At 40.1% G+C, this 19,554-nt stretch overlaps 1 protein-coding gene across 1 annotated transcript in view; it reads left to right on the top strand.

Moving 5' to 3' along the window:
* Window positions 1-19,554, top strand: part of LOC123774644 (death domain-associated protein 6) — a 64,791-nt gene that overhangs the window by 27,691 nt on the left and 17,546 nt on the right. The window contains exon 8 of the mRNA XM_045769153.2: window positions 15,319-15,419. Within this exon, the coding sequence (XP_045625109.2) occupies window positions 15,319-15,419 (101 nt within the window). The remainder of the gene's footprint in view (window positions 1-15,318; window positions 15,420-19,554) is intronic.

Genomic DNA, 19,554 nt, shown 5'->3' with positions numbered 1-19,554 from the left:
TAAATATCTGGTTCTGTCTCCATTAACCATGTCTGGTTAAAAGGGAATCCAATCCCTCCTAAATGATAAGTCTCTTACTGCCTGGCAAAAAGAACAAAAATACATCTATAATGGGATAGGCTTGTTAGGTTAGGCAATCTCAACATCAAGTAGAATACTGTATGAAGAAATACAATGTTCATTAATGTCTGCAACCTTAAATGATATGAAAAAGTTTTATATGACTGCAAGAGTGACATTGTGTGTCACTGAAAGGCTGCTGCCTGTTTACATCTGTCTGGCTATATTAGCACTATTCATCCTAACATTAAACCGATAATAGAAATATACACATGGATCATAATACTGTATCGTCTAATTGATTCGTTCTAAATCAGTCTCCGTGGTGCAGTGGTAAAACACTCGCCTGGCGTTCCGTGAGCGCTTTGTCATGGGTTCGTATCCTGGCCGGGGAGGATTTGCTGGGTGCAAATCCTTAACTGTAGCCTCTGTTTAACTCAACAGTAAAATGAGTACTTGGTTGTAAAAACGATTCTTTGCGGCGGGGATCGTATTCCAGGGACCTGCCCGAAACGCTACGTGTACTAGTGGCTGTACAAGAATGTAACAACTCTTGTATGTATCTCAAAAAAAAAAAAAAAAAAAAAATAAAAATAATGATTTGTGTATGTAAAATTTTGGGTGTTATTGACATACTCTCAGGAAGTGAGAAGGGACAACAGTGTGCCTAGGAATAATGGCTGTTACTAGCATGCAACATTCCCCTCCTTTTTTCTTGAATTATTGAACTGAATATTCTTGAATATTTCCATCCACACTACACAAATAAACAGTAAATGTTCTAATTCCAAGAGCTATAAACAACATATTTGCATAATTTAGCTCATAATGACATCCAGAATGCTTGAGGTGTGCATTGATGTATAAATATAACTCGCTAAATTTCCTAAACAATTATTTAGGCTTCAATGACTGCTTCCAAATGATGATTTTTCCTAGTTATATGGAATAGTCTCCATCCAACCAGTCCTCTTAAAAATAACGTCACTTTTGGCTCGTATGCACGCTATGGCCAAAAGTGGACGTAATTTGAAATGAAATAGACTCACAAAAGTGATGTACTGTTCCGTTTTCTGTTTGAGTCGTCCGGCCTACGCGGTAAGGTTAGAAGAAGAAACTTTTAATTAACGTTTTTCATAACGTTTTGAAACCTTATGAGAATTTCCTGCCCGCCTAACCTATAAGAGGACCCTTAACTTACTGGTGTTGAAAATAAATTTTGGATTTTTTTTTTTTTTTTTTTTTCATTTTCAAATTACGTCCACTTTCGGCCATTCGGGCAAACGGCCAAAAGCGACGTTATTATTAAGAGGACAGGTTACTCCATCACCTCTCTCCCATTAGTTTCACTGGAGGTCTTGTGGCCCATATGGGTATAATATTTTGGAGGACATGGCCTCCTGTGGGCATTTCCTTCTGATGCCTTTGTGGGCTTTGTGGTGGTGACCGATTTCAATCTTTGCTTCTTTTCTCTCCTGGTTAGGTGATGGTTTGAAACTTTGAGGTCCCTGAGGAGCTGCTTTCATCAGCATTAACATGGCCTTGGGTTCCAGCTGAGGTCTTCTCACTTAGGGTTAGTTTTTCATTGTATCGTATGATAACGTTGACTCGCATCTGGCATAGGTAGGTACCTAGGCTACCTCACTTTTCGACAAGCTTGAAGCATTTTATTGCTTTGCTTCTTCGAGGTTGGGATTGCTTGTCCTTTCAACTGTGTAATATTTTCTAGGAGAGGAGCTCTCAATAGCTTTCTGAAGCTAAATGCAGGTCAATTGGTGTCATAGAAAATGCATCAGGACTCGGAGACACACCCGTGCTTACCAAGAGCAAGGACCAGAAAGCTCGCCATTCGATAAACTAACACTGTGTAGTAATCTGGGTCACACTTCTCCTCCTGCTTCTAATGCTGCTGGTGTCTACCCTATTTCCTGTTTGTCTTGTCCTCTCCAATACCTTGGGGAAACTGGCCATACACTTAATGACAGACTTATGGCATACAAAAGACGTGTTAAGTCTGCAGAAACTAACAATGCTCTCTGCTGTCATGTTAGGGATTCTGGTTATCCTATTGATTGGTCTTCCTCTAAAATAATCTTTTCTGCCTGTACTCTCCCCAGACGCCGTCTTGTCAAATCAGCTGTGATACACAACCTACCCAACATGAACCCGAGTCCTGGCTTTGTTGCTGTCGGCTCTTCCCTTTCACAGTACATACTCAAATGTTCTAAACTTTATAACATACGTGACCTAACATAAGCTTACCCCTTCATTTTTCTTTCTCTTTTTATTTTTCTTGTTTCTCTCACGTTCCCATTCTTGCTACTATTATTACACCCTTTATTACACCTTACCTTCCGTACCTTTTGCCTTACTCTTTTTTTCCTCTAAGATTTCCGTCTCCTCACCTCTCTTGCCTTACTTAATGCCCTCGTCTCATCACAATTGACTTGATAATGATCCAGGACGGACCAAAACGTCGTCGCCTCTTCAATTTCTAGTGTGTGGTTTGGTCAACATTTTTCAGCCACGTTTTTGCGACTTTTCATCTGTGACCAGAATCTGGTTCCCTCGGTGAGATGAGCGAAGCTGTGGACTAGAGAACTTTACCTCTAAATTGAGAAAAATCCACAAGAAAGCATAAGTGCAATAAAATAAACAACTGCATGATGAAAAGTTGGTATCTGGAAGTAAATAGGCAAACAATTGTGAACGTGCTTGTCTTGTTGCGACCACCACCCATCAGCTCTTAATGCAGGTCAACTGATAATTTCTTCCTGCCCACACCCTCATTTTTGAGCGGTTTCAGCAAATAAACTCTCCCCACGGAAAAGAAGGGAACATCGTTTGGGCATTGAGCTACTGAGGTTGAGGATAGCAAGGGCCTGTGTGTGTGTAATTACCTAAGTGTAATTACAGGATGAGAGCTACGCTCGTGGTGTCCCGTCTTCCCAGCACTCTGTCATACAATGCTTTGAAACTACTGACGGTTTTGGGCTCCACCACCACCTCACTCAACTTGTTCCAACCGTCTACCGCTCTGTTTGCGAAAGTCAATTTTTGTATATTTCTTTGGCATCTTTGTTTAGTTAGCTTAAGTCTTTGACCTCTGGTTCTTGATGTTCCAGGTCTCAGGAATTTTTCCCTATCAATTTTATTGATTCCTGTTACTATTATGTGCATAGTGATCATATCGCCTCTTTTCCTTCTATCTTCCAGTGTCGGCATATTTAATGGCTCTAACCTCTCCTTGTAGCTCTTGTCCTTCAGTTCTGGGAGCCACTTAGTGGTATGTTTTTTCACCTTTTCCAGTTTGTTGATGTACTTCTAAAGATATGGACACCATACAACCGTTGCATATTCCAGCTTTGGGCTAACAAAAGTCATGAACAATTTCTTTAGTAATTTGCTATCCTTGTATTTAAAAGCAATCCGGAAGTTAGTGTAGCATAGGCACCTCACACAATGCGCTTTATGTGGTCCTCGGGTAATAGTTTTCTATCTAGAATCACCCCTAGATCTCTTTCTTGATCAGAATTCTGTGACTCTTTCTCAAATAATTTAAGGTTGTATGGGGTCTATGTTCTCTTTCACATTCCATAATATGACATTTATTTACATTAAATTCTATTTGTCAAATGGTGCTCCATATACTTACTTTGTCCAGGTCTTCTTGAAGGTCATGACATTCATATAAGTTTCTTATTTTTCCTATAATCTTAGCATAATCAGCAAACATGTTCGTATAATTCTGTATCTATCTGGTAGATCGTTTATGTAGACAATGAACATTACCGGTGCAAGAATTGTACCCTGAGGTACTCCACTTGTGACATTTCTCCAGTCCGATACATTGCTTCTGATTACTGCCCTCATTTTTCTATCGGAAAATATTTCATCCATGTTAGAAGCTTACCTGTCACCCCTTCCAATCTGTTCCAGTTTCCAGAACAACCTCTTATGTGGAACTGTCAAAAGCCTTTTTTTAAGTCCAGATAGATGCAGTCAACCCAACCATCTCTTTCCTGTAAAATCTGTGGCTCAATCATAGAAACTGAGTAAATTTTCAAGGACACTCTCAAATCAGGGTCCCTATAACCAAAACGGGGCAGCCTCGAGGCATCCAGGTGAGCAACCAACTTAGAGCGCTGCAGAGTCTTTGTCCACCCTGTGAATTCCTCTGAGAATTTTGTAGGTGGTTATCATGTCTCCCCTTACTCTTCTGTTTTCCAGGGATGAGAGATTCAGCTCGTGTGTGTGTGTGTTTGTACTCGCCTAGTTGTGTTTGCGGGGGTTGAGCTCTGGCTCTTTGGTCTTGCCTCTCAACTGTCAATCAACTGGTGTACACATTCCTGAGCCTATTAAACTCTGTCATATCTATATTTGAAACTATGCATGGAGTCTGCCTCCACCACAACACTACTTAATGCATTCCATTTGTTAACTACCCTGACACTGAAAAAATTCTTTCTAACGTCTCTGTGGCTCATCTGGGTACTAAGTTTCCACCTGTGTCCCCTTGTTCGTGTTCCACCCGTGCTAAAGAGTTTGTCTTTGTCCACCCTGTCAATTCCCCTGAGAATTTTGTAGGTGGTTATCATGTCTCCCCTTACTCTTCTGTTTTCCAGGGTTGTGAGGTTCAGCTCCCTTAGCCTTTCCTCGTAACTCATTCCTCTCGGTTCCGGGACCAGTCTGGTGGCATACCTCTGAATCTTCTCTAACTTCGTCTTGTGTTTAACTAGGTATGGACTCCAGGCTGGAGCTGCATACTCCAGGATTGGTCTTACATAAGTGGTATACAGGGTCCTGAATAATTCCATACACAAGTTTCTAAAGGCAGTTCTTATATTGGCCAGTCTAGCATATGCCGCTGATGATATCCTTTTGATGCGGGGCTCTGGGGACAGGTTCGGTGTGATATCGACCCTCAGATCTTTCTCTCTATTTGACTCTTGCAGGATTTCACCTCCCAGATGGTACCTTGTGTTCAACCTTCTGCTCCCTTTGTCTAATTTCATTACTTTACACTTTCCTGAGTTGAACTTTAGCAGCCATTTTCTAGACCATTCTTCCAGTTTGTCCAGGTCATCATGTAGTCTCTATCTTCATCTGTTTTGATTCTTCTCATAATTTTGTGTGTTTGTGTGTGTGTTGATTGGGGGTAAGGGGGGGTAAGTGACATGTGGGAGAGATGTTGTAGGGGGTGGATGTGGGGGCTATCTAATCTGTCATGTCGTGTCATTTCTGCCCTCTACAAGTGAGCAACTAATGGTATGGGAAAGGATCGGTAATTGATTTATTCGTGTCACAGTTCTCCCCCATCCCTCTTGGCCACGTATTCTGCCCCAAACTCACCAACCCATAAGCCATCATGCTCACCCCCCAAACTCACAAGTTTGACAGTCCACAAGCCAGTCAAACCAACCCACACTTTCACCCCACATAAATAGCCTCCCATCGTCAATTCAGCTGACGTGTGCAAATATTTGTGTGCAAACAGAATGGTAGATGGATGAAATAATTTAAATTACAAGGTAGTGGACTGTATATCAAAACCATCGTATGTTCCAAAAAGTCACGGGACGAAGATTGTAGGGAAAGACGGTACAGCCTGAGCATAGCTTTCAATACTGTAACTACACTTAGGTAATTGCACATAAGTTGAAACAAAAATTTTACATTATGCTTGTGAATGAACTTTGTTATGCATATTTGTATAGTGTATAATCACTTTTGTACAACAATTTGCAAAACAACATAATTATATTAAAAAAAAATAGAAATAGGGATAAGATGTGAATGAAGGGGGGGGGGTTGAGGGAGATATTCTTGGTATTTTTTGATCTACCAACTGGGGTGATGTTTGCTTTTGTCACCGACAGATGGCAGCTTGTATCGGGTCCAAACTCCTGTTTTGAAGGCCAGATGTCTGGTCGAGCGTTACAGGATTTGGAAACTATCTAGCCACTTGGCATAATTCAAATTTTGCCAGGAAACGACTATTTTTCTTCAGTCGGACAATTCCGACTCGCAGCAAAAGGGTTAATTCGCCATATTCTAACCAGAGGTCAGTAGGATCGTGCTTTAGGGACCAATCGACTGTATTACTCAGAAAAATACTGTTGATATGCACTCAAAGCTTGATTTCTTTATCTAGCTCTTTCAGGTGCTTCCTCACCATCCTTCACTAAAATACTCTAGTAACGCTTGGTATAGTTATAACCTTTTTCCAATTCTGACAATTGCACTTGGTCATTTGTGAATGCCTCCTGAAATATTTAGTTTAGTCTTTTGACAATTTTTCTGTCATTACTTGATCTTTCACTCACATTTTCCTTCTTATATACCTGTGAAACAGTTTGGGCTGTAACTTTTGCTTTATCAGGTATGATTTCATTAGATTTTCTCTGCAGATACCTATGATTTTATCATGCATATTTTTGCTTCTTACTTCTGACAGGTTTCTATTCAATATCTTGCAGACACCTCATAGTAATGACTTGAAACTGCCAATACCTGTACAGATAGAAGTAAGTCCATAATATTTTTGGGTGTTCAGAAAAGGAAATATCATCTAGGGGTGGACAGAGCAGCAGCAGAAATGAAAATCATAGAGAAAATAGTAGATTTGGGAAAAGGCCTCAATTCAAAGGAAAATGTCATTGATTTTAGGAGGATAGGAAAATATGAGACAAGAACAGCCCCTTAACCTCTGTGCTGCGTGGCTTTTATTGTGACATTCTGATGGTTGGTGAAAATTGAAAATGTTCCCCCCCTCTCCCCCCAATTTTTTCTTTGTAAATTGTTAAAATCTCTTCCCTGAACATGTATATTTAACCCTTAAACTGCGCAACACGCCTGCAGGCTCACGTCTGGTTTGCGCAACGCGCCTCCGGGTATTTGTATTTTTCACGTTCCATTCAAAACTCCCGCGGCTACATGTGGTTCACATCAGCTTCCTCAGGGCTCTTGTAAACAGACGCCATCTTTAAAAAAAATCGTGGTCCACATTCCCGGGTGTGGGAGCCTCAGTAGTGTGCGAGCAACCAAGGCTGGCGCTCGCAGCATGAGCGCACAGCACTGCTGTTCAGCATGTGACCACAGCATCGCCTAATAATGTCAAAATATATATATAACTTGTATTATTTAGCTATGATAGTGTTATATTAGAGCCTGAGTGTGATAATGACTGGGTACAATCTTCAAATATCAGTGATTCAATGCTGTTCACGATGTTCACAGCGCTAGCCACAGCACCACAGCATTATTTCGTTCATCTAGGAATCTTCAAATGATTTCTTAGGTTCCTTTTCAAAATAAACGTGTGGTCAATTATTCATTTACAGGAATTAGTGACCAGGATTGTGATAATAGCAGGATTGTGGTTATAATTAGCGTTGTGTGTAGTATTGTGGAAGGAGGAATTTTGATGAGGGAGGGAGGGTGAGAATTGAGGTAACCTCATTGTGTGTGTGGCTGCCACTCTTGTTTTGCTCACCATACTAGCTTAGTGGTTCGCTATGGGCAACACATATGTACATGGGTATATATAGTGTGTGTATATAGTGTAAGAACAGCAACAGGAAAATGTTGAGAGGAGCTATTTTGGTAAGGGAGGTGACGTAATCGTAGCGTCGTCTGCCGTGTGATTTTTCATGCAGTGTATGGTGGCCACTGTACTGTTTGGACACAATACCGGCTTACTTGCATAGTTCTGGTAAATAAAACATGTAGATAGGTATATAGAACATGTGTAATAAGAACTATAGCAATATGGTGGGAGGAGCAATGTTGGCGAGTAAGATGTTGGAGTGAGGGAGACTGGCTGGGTGTGGCTGCTCTCACTCGAGGTGTTCTGAATGTGTTCATAGCCAAATGCTCCTATTGGCCCATACGAGGCAGCTGCTGTTGGCCCATACGGGGCAGCTGCTATTGGCCCATACGGGGCAGCTGCTATTGGCCCATACGGGGCAGCTGCTATTGGCCCATACGAGGCAGCTGCTATTGGCCCATACGAGGCAGCTGCTATTGGCCCATACGAGGCAGCTGCTATTGGCCCATACGAGGGAGCTGCTATTGGCCCATACGAGGGAGCTGCTATTGGCCCATACGGGGCAGCTGCTATTGGCCCATACGGGGCAGCTGCTATTGGCCCATACGGGGCAGCTGCTATTGGCCCATACGGGGCAGCTGCTATTGGCCCATACGGGGCAGCTGCTATTGGCCCATACGGGGCAGCTGCTATTGGCCCATACGGGGCAGCTGCTATTGGCCCATACGGGGCAGCTGCTATTGGCCCATACGGGGCAGCTGCTATTGGCCCATACGGGGCAGCTGCTATTGGCCCATACGGGGCAGCTGCTATTGGCCCATACGGGGCAGCTGCTATTGGCCCATACGGGGCAGCTGCTATTGGCCCATACGGGGCAGCTGCTATTGGCCCATACGGGGCAGCTGCTATTGGCCCATACGGGGCAGCTGCTATTGGCCCATACGGGGCAGCTGCTACGCGATGTTCTGAATGTGCTTAAAGTGCTTAAAGAATGCAAAGAGGAGCTTTGTGACCCACTGTCAACCATATTTAATAAATCAATAGAGTCAGGCAGAGTGCCAGAGTTTTGGAAAGTTGCTAATGTGATACCAGTTTTTAAGAAAGGAGATAGATCACTTGCGTCTAACTATCGACCAATTAGCCTAACGTCTATTGTGGGAAAGTTACTCGAATCTATAATAGCAAATAAAATTCGTCTTCATCTTGAAAAACATAAATTAATAATTGAGTCGCAACATGGTTTTATAAATGGCCGTTCATGTTTAACAAATTTGTTATCTTTTTATTCTAGCATTGTTGAGGCAGTTGATAGTGGTAAGGATTGCGATGTTGTATACCTTGACTTTAGCAAAGCTTTTGATACAGTGCCACATGAAAGACTGATTAAAAAAATAGAGTCTCATGGTATTGGGGGTGCTATATTAAGCTGGATTAGGGCATGGCTATACCAAAGGAAACAGAGAGTTAGTATAAATGGAATCAAGTCAGAGTGGGAAAATGTTGTAAGTGGAGTGCCTCAAGGCTCTGTCCTGGGACCTCTGTTGTTTATAATATATATAAATGATTTAGATTCAGGTTTGAGTAGCAACATTTGCAAATTTGCCGATGATACGAAAATCGGTAGGGAAATTAATTCGGAGGAGGACTCACTATCACTTCAAGTTGATCTAGATAGGGTTTTGAAATGGTCAAAGGATTGGCAGATGCAGTTTAATGCTGATAAATGTAAAGTTCTGAGGTTAGGTAATGATGATAGAGTTACAAGATACGAGCTAGATGGTGTTGTGATTGCGAAGTCGGATTGCGAAAGGGATCTGGGAGTTATGATTAGTAAGAATTTAAAACAAAAGGATCAATGCATAAATGTTCGTAATAAGGCAAATCGGACACTTGGATTTATTAATCGCAGCGTTAGTAACAAGACACCTGGTGTGGTTCTCAAGCTATATCTTGCTCTAGTTAGGCCCCATTTAGATTATGCAGTTCAGTTTTGGTCGCCATATTATAGAATGGATATAAATTCACTTGAACGTGTCCAGCGTAGGATGACTAAGTTAATTCCCCAAATTAGAAATCTTTCATATGAAGAAAGATTAACAAAGCTTAAGTTGCATTCACTGGAAAGGCGAAGAGTTAGGGGTGACATGATAGAGGTTTACAAGTGGATGAATGGACATAACCGGGGGGATATTAATAGGGTATTAAAAGTATCAACACAGGACAGAACACGAAACAATGGATATAAATTGGATAAGTTTAGATTTAGGAAAGACTTGGGTAAATACTGGTTCAGTAACAGGGTTGTTGATTTGTGGAACCAATTGCCGCGTAACATTGTGGAGGTGGGGTCCCTCGATTGTTTCAAGCACGGGTTGGACAAGTATATGAGTGGGATTGGGTGGTTATAGAATAGGAGCTGCCTCGTATGGGCCAATAGGCCTTCTGCAGTTACCTTTGTTCTTATGTTCTTGTTCTTAATGTGTTGATGGTAAATGTATATAGTGTGTGACAGTGTATAGTGAGTACATATGTTGTAAATATACATAAATGAACATGAAACATTGGTGTGAATTACTGTATGGGAGGGGCAAAGTTGGCGAATACAATGTTGGAGAAGTAAGGGAGGGCTGGCTGGGTGTGGCAGCTCTCACTCGCGGTGTTCTGAACGTGTTGATGGTGAATGTATATAGTGTGTGACAGTGTTTAGTGTGTAAATAGATTGTATATATACACAAATTAGCATGATACATAGTAAATATGTGCTGTATATGTGTACACAAGTTTCATGCACGTAACACAGTGTCTACGGACAGTACGGATGTTGTACTGCGATATTATAGTGTACGTGTTCATTATACATTGGATTGGCACATAAAAACAATGAAAATATATTTGGAAAGGTGCGCAAAAAATGGACGAAAATATATTCGCGGCAACTCGCGCACCCCGCCCCGAGCGCCCCACCGCCCCCGAGAGCTTATGGCACGGGTGCACGGGGAATGATGACGTCATGCCCCAACTTCCGGACCCCATAGCAGCCAAAGTAAGTACAATTTCGACTTTTTTTCATACCCATACTGAGGGAAGGGTTTTTGACACTTTAACCCTTACACTGCTCAGGGGTCATATGGACATTTACACCCCTGTGCGCAAGAAAAAAAAAATTAAAAATTTTTTTTTCGTCTTCTAAACATGTTAATTTGTGTCCCCTGAGCACGGAAAAAAAAAAAAAAAAAAATCGTAGGTGACATATTTTGGGCGCAATTGACCGAGGAAGTCTGGCAAAAAGTGGGCGTTGACAGAGCGGGCGTCAGACCCGGTCAGCGTCACCCGCGTTGACAGATGGGAGTTGCCACAAAGATATTATTACCTAATTGTTTCAATGTCTCCGATTGATTTTTTCTTAGTTTTTTTGCAGTAATATTATTCAATAGTGTGTATTGTAATATATTTATATAATAAAAGTGGTTAATAATCGCTATACTCAAAAGTATGATGTGCATATTAGTGATTCAATTATTATGTTTATAAAACAATGAACAAATAGTTTTGCTGCTATTACACTCTATACACAGGTTATATATAAGTATTGGCATGTTTTGGTCACCATAACGAACCACTAAGTTGGTATTGAGAGTCGAAAAGCAACGAGGAGTTACCGCCACACACCAGCCAGCCACTCGCTGCCACTCCCTCAACACACGCACTAAACTTTCTCCCCCAACAATACCAGTTGTGGTGTTATTACACTATATACAGACGTTATATATAAGTATGTGTATATTTTGTTCACCACAACTATACAGCTAAGCTGATATAGTTAGTTCAGGCACTAAGAGTCGTCGCTATACACAGATGGCGGCTGGCGGCTCCCTCACTCTTTCAAGGTCACACGCACTAAACTTTCTCCCCCAACAATACCTTTTGCAGTGTTATTACCCTATATACACATATTATATATAAATATCTACATGTTGTATGCACCGTAACTGTACACCTAAGCTTGTAGTGCGCCCAAAGAGCATAGTGGCCACCCTCTAAACAGCTAGACAAATCGTGCAGACGACATCACCTCCGTCAACCAAATGGCTCCTCCCAGCATAATCCTTTTGCTGTTATTACACTAATACACACATTATATATAAGTATCTACATTTGTGTTCACCATAGAGAACCACTGACCTGGTATGGTGAACGCAAACAATAACAGGTGGCCACACAGTCAGTAAACGATGCTGTCTTCCTCCGTCTCTCAGCATCACTCCTCCCACAGCGCTAATTATTACAACAATCCTGCTATTATCATTGGTCATCTGTAATATTGTCATCGCTAAATAATAACAATTATATATTTATTTTGACATTTTTCGGCGATGCTGTGGTCACAAGCTGAACATCAATGCTGTTCGCTCATGCTGCGTGCGCCGGCCTTGGTTGCTCCAACAGTACTGTGCCTCTCACACCTGAGAATATTGCCCACGATTTTTTTTTTAAATGGCATCTGTTTACAAGAGCCCTGAGGAAGCTACTGTGAACCCCGTGTAGCCGCGGGCCATTTGAATCAGGCCTGGCACCCTATGGCGTATATATACGCCATGCGCACCATGGGACATGTTACTCAGGGCGTATATATACGCCATGCCCCAGTTTAAGGGTTAAAAAGAAAAAAGAATTTTTTCCAGAGAATTTATTTCCTGCGGACTGCGGGGGTGTCACATTTGGAGGCAACGCAGTTAAGGGGTTAAAAAATAAATAAATTAAAAACCATTTGCTTTGGCTGAAACAACGTGTATAAGATTCGATGCGATGTCACCGAGATGTTTTCGCCCGTATAGGAAGCTCCCAGAGGCAATCGTGCGGGCGATTCAAGATTCACGAGTTGCCACAAATATATTTTCAATAATTTTTTCAATGCTTTCTAATTATTTTTGTTATCGTATCTGATGCACATTTGTGTCCTTTATGAACGTTATATGTGTACATATTGTAAAGTTCCAAGGAACTGTGATTCATGTGTCACTAATGTGTCCACCAAAAATGTTTATTGTCGCAATATTACTTGTTCAATATTGAATTTATTTACACTATGTACATTCACACACTATTTACAGTCATACACTGTTTTACACGCTCAGTACTTCGGAAGTGAGTGATAACCAAAGAGGCAGTCCATAGTACATGGCGCGACTTTGCACTCGATGCACCTGGTACAGATTTTCGCTTCCTGTCTCTTCATTCTGTGTGCATGCAAAGAATGCACTCACATACACCTTTGGCTTTAGTTCCTGTAGGTGGTGTGTAGCCTAGCTTGTGAAGCGTAAGGTAGTCTTGAAAAGGTCTAGGAAAAGATCAATACCTGTATAAAATTCTGTCCTGGTACAAAGTACTGTAATCACAAAATTTTTGTCTGATATCGCTGAACACTCTTTGCACTTTCCAAAGTCGATAATTTCGATCCACATTTGCAATGTTTTAAAAGTATAGGCGCCATAGAAATATCAGGAACCTGTCGCATGACATTTACTTGTTGAACACTGGACTTGAAACCACAAATTTTGTTCCAATAATCCTGTATTACGCGTTGCACGGAATGTTTCATAAGCAGACACAGAGGTAAGAACACATACAATTCAGCCCAGGTGGTGTCCTTCCATCATGTCATATGTAAAGCAGGTAATTAGCCACCTGCAATAAGTTGCAGTTGTAATGCATACCTGTTGGTTTTGTCAACAAGATATTACTTGAATGCACATCAAAATAAGCTATAAAATATTCACTTTCACTCGTATCTTCACCTGTATATGGGAAAAGTGGGTGCAATATTATCATCAAATTGTGGTTTGTGTGATACAAAATTATCACAGTCCTCCCCTGTGAATTCACCTCATGCTCCTTGTACTGGCACCACCAGCACTGGCATAGTAACAGCACCGTGGAAGCCGCTAAAACACTGTCCATCTACGCTACTTGTATCAGAAGCATCATCACTGAACCCAGAAAATGATTCATCTATAGTATCATTTTCTTCAAAAATTGGAGATAATGGCGAGGGTGATGGCCTGGGAGGCCGCAGCACACGTGGTGCTCACCCTGTACTGGATACGCTCTCTGTATTGTCCTCATCCGTTCTGTATCACTTGTATCCAACACTTGTATTAGGTCTTTATTGTGCCTTGCTTCATGAATATCACTACCCATATTTTCTTCGAACCATAAGGTCTGAATTTTATCATCAGAGAGCGATCTTTCAAAACCGTGTTCAACAGGGGATTGGGATTCGGAGGCTAGTGCGCCAGTCATGGTTTCTCACTCAGAACTGAGCCAACCCGCAGTCCTGGGGCATGCTGGGAATTTTTTTCGAGATTGCTGCCGTTCACTGGAGGTCTCGGCGTCCATCTCGTACCCAACTTAACACGCTCGCGTTTTGACTTACGATATCTTGTCAGGCATTTTGACTTTATATGTATATATTGCTTTAGAGAATTTTATTGCAAACAATTTGCTACCAAAATGAACGACGTAGCACAAAAATTGAAGTGAGAAAGTGAAGAGTATACACATTTTAGTGCATGTGTGTTGTGGGTGTGTCGATGAGTACAATCTCACTGGTAACGTTCGCCGATGTTCTGGTTTGCTGTGGGTAACATGCGGGCGTTTTTTACTTTATATGCATATATCCCTTTAGAGAATTCTATTGAGAACAAGTTTATCCAAAAATGAACGACGTAGCATGTAATTGAGGTGAGAAGCCTAGAGAGATTATATACATTTTAGTGCGGTTGTGCGCTCAAGTGTAACGCTCGGCCAATTTTCATGTTTGCTGCGGGTGGCACACTGTTTGGGGGGGCTGGCTCTGTTTGCCCATGCTTGGTCCCACGAGGAGTAGCCCATCAAACGTCACAGCCTAGTACAGAGTACATGTAAAATCTGAATTATAAGACTTATCTTCCCCACTTTCTCTAACTCTTCTAACTTTGCCATTTCAACAAATTGAGTGGAACAGTTCAATGGCCCATGTGGTTGTCGGTAAAATCTGGGGGGGGCTACTTGATTTTGGCATCTGTTCACCCTTATAGTAGGGTTAGGCTATCTTAGGGGACCTTCTGTCGCACCACCTTCCACACATAGGAAATAGGGGAATAAGTCACTGAGGGCTAACTGCTTAGAGTCCGAACCAATCAAGTGGAAGGACGGAGTGATTAGCTCTCAGCCAAGGAGAGCCTATTGTTAGGAAGGGAAAGGAAGAGAAAAGAAGGAAAACAAGATAGAATGTATTGAATGAAGCTATGATTTCTTACCTTGCCCAAATTCCTGTTCTGAAAGCAAGATGTCTGGATGAACAATACACAATAAGAAATTTTTTATATTTTTCTTAAGGCATTTGCTAAAATTCACTTTTAGCAGATAAGGACTATATTGCATTGAAAGTGCTGATGCCTTTCACATATGTTTCAATGGTTAAATAAATATTATATTTGCTCACCTGCTCTTATGTAGTATTGTGCTGTTTGTAGATGAATGCTGTAGTGTGGTGATGCTTATTTATGTATGTTGCTTCATACTTAGGATATAATGAATGGACAGGTGATATTTATTAATACTGTATCTATAAACTTTCACTATATTGCTTCCATATTTTACCTAGGTTAATGCTTACCTACCTTATAAAAATAAAACATGGGGTAATAATGATAATTTTCTTTTTTCAGACTAAAAAGACAGTTCACCAAACTACACGATTACTACTGTAAAATTGCTCAGTGCTCACCTGCCACAGGTCGTCCGATTGAAAGAAAGTTCCGGTATCAAGGTACAGTAGTTTTGTTGTTAAGTATTCCTGCTATATGATATATTTTGTGGTTTACCTTTTCATAAATATCCTTTTCTGAGTTATTTCATTTGATTGGTCCCTAGGACAAGATTAATGCCAGTTCCACTTCCCTTAATCATGACAGTCAGGGTAGGGTGACATTTTGCAACACTACATCCAGCCAAAAGTGGCCACAGAAAGTTCACTAATAAATATTTAAAGCCTTCCCAAGACCTACTTATCCCTCAGATGGCAGTTAACATTTATTGTTGATTTGCAGGGTAATGCAGTTAATGTATAATCATTTGAAGATTTAAGAAATTGTCTGGGTTTTGCATGTGATGCAAATCTGGATATGATAGGACTATGTGAATGTAATGGAGTTTACTTTGACCCATGAAAAATCCTGCTACCATTTCATGGTACAAATGCAGTTATTGTAATGAATGTTACTAGGGGAATGCGGTCACCATTATATGGTGATTTAAACAATTATTGTCTGGGTTTTACATGTGTGATGCAAATATGGAGAACAATGTTCTCTGTGGATGTAAGTAAAGAAAAACAAGTGATAAAACAATCAGTAAAATATCAGAGAATAAATCAGGAAGCGTCGGCAAAATCGAGCACCAGGTGTTGACAAGTGCCAGACGCAGACTTATAGAGCGCTTCCACCCAGTGACATGATAAATATTAACTTGTTTCGTGTTTTTCTTATAGTCTGCATTCAAATTAATAATTCTATAATGAAAAATTTATGCATTTTTGGAATTGTGCATAGGGGGGCATGGCCATTTCTCCATAGTCGTTGTCTAAGGGTTAACATCGCTGACTGCCAGTTACCATTCTTGCAACCAGAAAGGTTTACCACCTGTAGTAATCCACAATCACAGATTCAGTAACTATGTAGGCTCTGTAAAAGTGTATAAACATAAATGTAATTGAAAGCAACATTTTTTTTTTGTTTTTTTTTGCAGTAAAAAGTGCATTACAGCATGCATATCTTCATACAATTTTGTCACTGTTGATCTGCAACTAACAATGGTAATCTGTTTGATATGAGTAATTTGGCTGGCAGTACAGGAATGGAATCATGAGGTCAGTGTTTAGTGGCAATAAGTGTGGAGCTAGATATAGTGTTAGCCTTAACAGTATTATTGAACAAACCCCATCATTCAGTAATCACCCTTCCATATAACCATGTGTACGGCCAGGGGCTGGATTCAGGAAGGTACTTACGAAGGTTTTTCCTCTTAGCTAAGAACGTTTTCCGTCTTAGCGCCTTCGTGGCGGCTACGTCCGTATTCAAGTAGCTACCCTAAGTGGAAAAACCTTCGTAAGTTCATTCCGGGATTTAAGTGTGGTTTCGACCACTCGTAGCTTTACGTAAACTGGATATAAGTCATTTTTTCTCTACTACATAACACTGGGATCGATTTATGATATTGGAACATGACCAAAATATTATAGCTGGTGAATCTAGTGAAGAGGAGTCCTTCGTGTTAGTTATATATGCATTCTCTGCTTGAAACTTGAAGTAAATGTGTGTTTGATGATAGTAGAATTAGTTTTATAATAGCAAGATATTATACTCGTAGTTATTAAGTAAATAAACACTGGTGAACATGAAATATGAGAGAAGGTGATGAGCCCTGCCTGATGGGATCATTTACTGTCACCAAATGCCCCTGTTCACCTAGTAGTAAGGGTGTACCTTAGCTATACATACCCATTTCTAATTTATTTAGTTTGGTTTTATTTTGAAATTAAATCTGGGTGAGACATAAAATAAAAATATGCTGCACAAATGATGTTAGGTAAGGAGAAGGGTAAAAATGTCACAAACTTTATTCATTGAATACTTAAAGCTATAATTATGACTATATAGATTATTAAAAAAGAGAGAGGGAAGTAGGGGTCCAAGACCTCTTCCTGTTATACAATTTGGGTGTGGAACAAGTAATTATCAAAAGAAGGCACCATGCCGGGAAGGCTATGTAGCAGTAAGGCAGTGAGGTGAGGCAGCTACTTATTTGAGAAATGCTTATTTTATTTACCTTATAAGCTGAGGCAACTTATTTTATTTGAGGAATACTCAGCTGATTCCTCTACATTTAGCATGGAACAAATTTGTGTCCAAGACCTCTTCCTGTTACTCAATTTGGCTGTGTGTAACCAAACTAGAAGTGCTCTACAAATCAAGGGACCCAGAATGTGGAATGACCTCCTGAATCATGTCAAAGGCTGTACCCCTCTCAACCAGTTTGAAAGTTAAACCAAGTACTGCCTAATTAACTCCATGTAACCTAACTTACCTCCTAAATGTCAACCCATGTCTTGCTATTTTTTAAACAACGCTGTTCACCAACATGTGCAATTGCTGATTTATGCTATGTTAACCCCCCTTTTTGTATTTTTTATTCCTTCTTTCAACACGATTTATACCTAATCCCGATTACTATTAAGTTTTAGTCTGTGTTTTTTCCCCCACACCTTGCCCGAAATGCTATGAGTATTAGTGGCTTTAGGTATTGTATGTGCTAGATTTGTCTATAAATCCAACATTATGTTTGTAAATCAACTGTAGGTACTTTTCCTGTATAAAATGTATTTATTATTTATTTTTTAATCAGTAAGTATTAAAAGAAGGCACCAAGCTGGGAAGGCTATGTAGCACCATCGTGTGTAACAATAAACCAAATTTTTTTTAACAAATAATGCACCTGTATGGTAAAACAAATCCTGTCAGCTGTAAAAATATTGATGCAGTTATTTAAAAGGAAAAATATAATGAAAGAAATGTTACTGGTTTATTTTTATCCTATCTTTTTGTACTGTACAGTATATCCAAGGAAGTGAAAAATTAAGACATAATGCACAATTTAATGAATGATTAGCATGGATTAGCAGTTCAAAAGAAATATGACTATTACATATCAACATGAGATCTTAATGATCCATGGTCAACATGATTTAATAAGGATAATACAGTACTGAATTTGTAATAATACAAACTATAATTTAAAATCTTTATTACTGATTTTTTTTTATTAAGAAGATTAGGTATACACAGCAATGTACTACTACCCTATTCTATATGGAATATTACACAATGAAGATAAAAAACTAGATATAAGTTTATCTAATACTCCCATCTCACAGGATGGTTAGACATACTATACATGGAATCAATTTAGAAAATACCAGCCTCGATACAAAAAACAAATCAACTCTTGACTAAACAACTCTAAGCAATTTTCATAAGAGGTAAGCACTGAATCATGGAAACATTATATTATAATTACTCTTACCAGTTTCTACAAGACTCCTCTCAAACAATGTATTTTTAAACATGTTTAGGTATACACAGCAATGTGCTGCTTCCCTATTCTGTATAAAGGACCACACAGTGTAGATCAAAAACCAGCTACAAGCTCATCCAACATCCTCACCTCACAGGATGGCCAGTCATACATGGAATTAGGAGAGAACAAAATACTTAATGCTGATCTATTAGCCTCCACTGGCAAAATCTGGGTGCAGCACAAGAATATCTTCCAATATTCCTGAGTGTATGAAGTAATTACAGAGCTCAAAATACCTCATACCATTTGGTATGAAGTCACTGATAACAGAACAATCACAGATATAGTGTTGGAGAGTATGTTCTCTCAAGTAGGACTGAAAACAGATGTTTTTTTCCACCAAGAGGGCTATAAACCCATGGTACCGCCTACCCGCTGAAGCCGTAAATGCCAAATTCCAGCTAAAAAATATCATTAAGACAATTGGCGGGCCCTTTAACAAGCCGCCGGCTTTCTGTCCTCTTCGAGGTCACTAGATAGTTAGTGGCCCTTGGGTAAATTCAGTAAATATATATAATAATTGTCAGCGCATCTTCCGAGCAACAAGGACAGCTACACAGTATCTCTTAGAATTACGTAGGTAAACAACAAATGTAACATATTTGTTTACTACAATGTCGGTGCCAGCTGTAGAAGTTGAAAAAACATTGTTTTACTTCGAAATATACTAATTTTATAAGAAAATTCGACGTAAATAGGAGGCAGTAGAGCTCCGATAAACCAGCGCTAAATCTTCAATATGAAGAATGTTGCTGCTCTCTGATTGGCCA

Source organism: Procambarus clarkii, chromosome 51 (assembly GCF_040958095.1).
Source record: "Procambarus clarkii isolate CNS0578487 chromosome 51, FALCON_Pclarkii_2.0, whole genome shotgun sequence".
Classification (NCBI taxonomy): Eukaryota; Metazoa; Arthropoda; class Malacostraca; order Decapoda; family Cambaridae; genus Procambarus; species Procambarus clarkii.
Note: the sequence above shows the minus strand (reverse complement) of the source record. Positions and strands in the feature narration are given on the sequence as shown.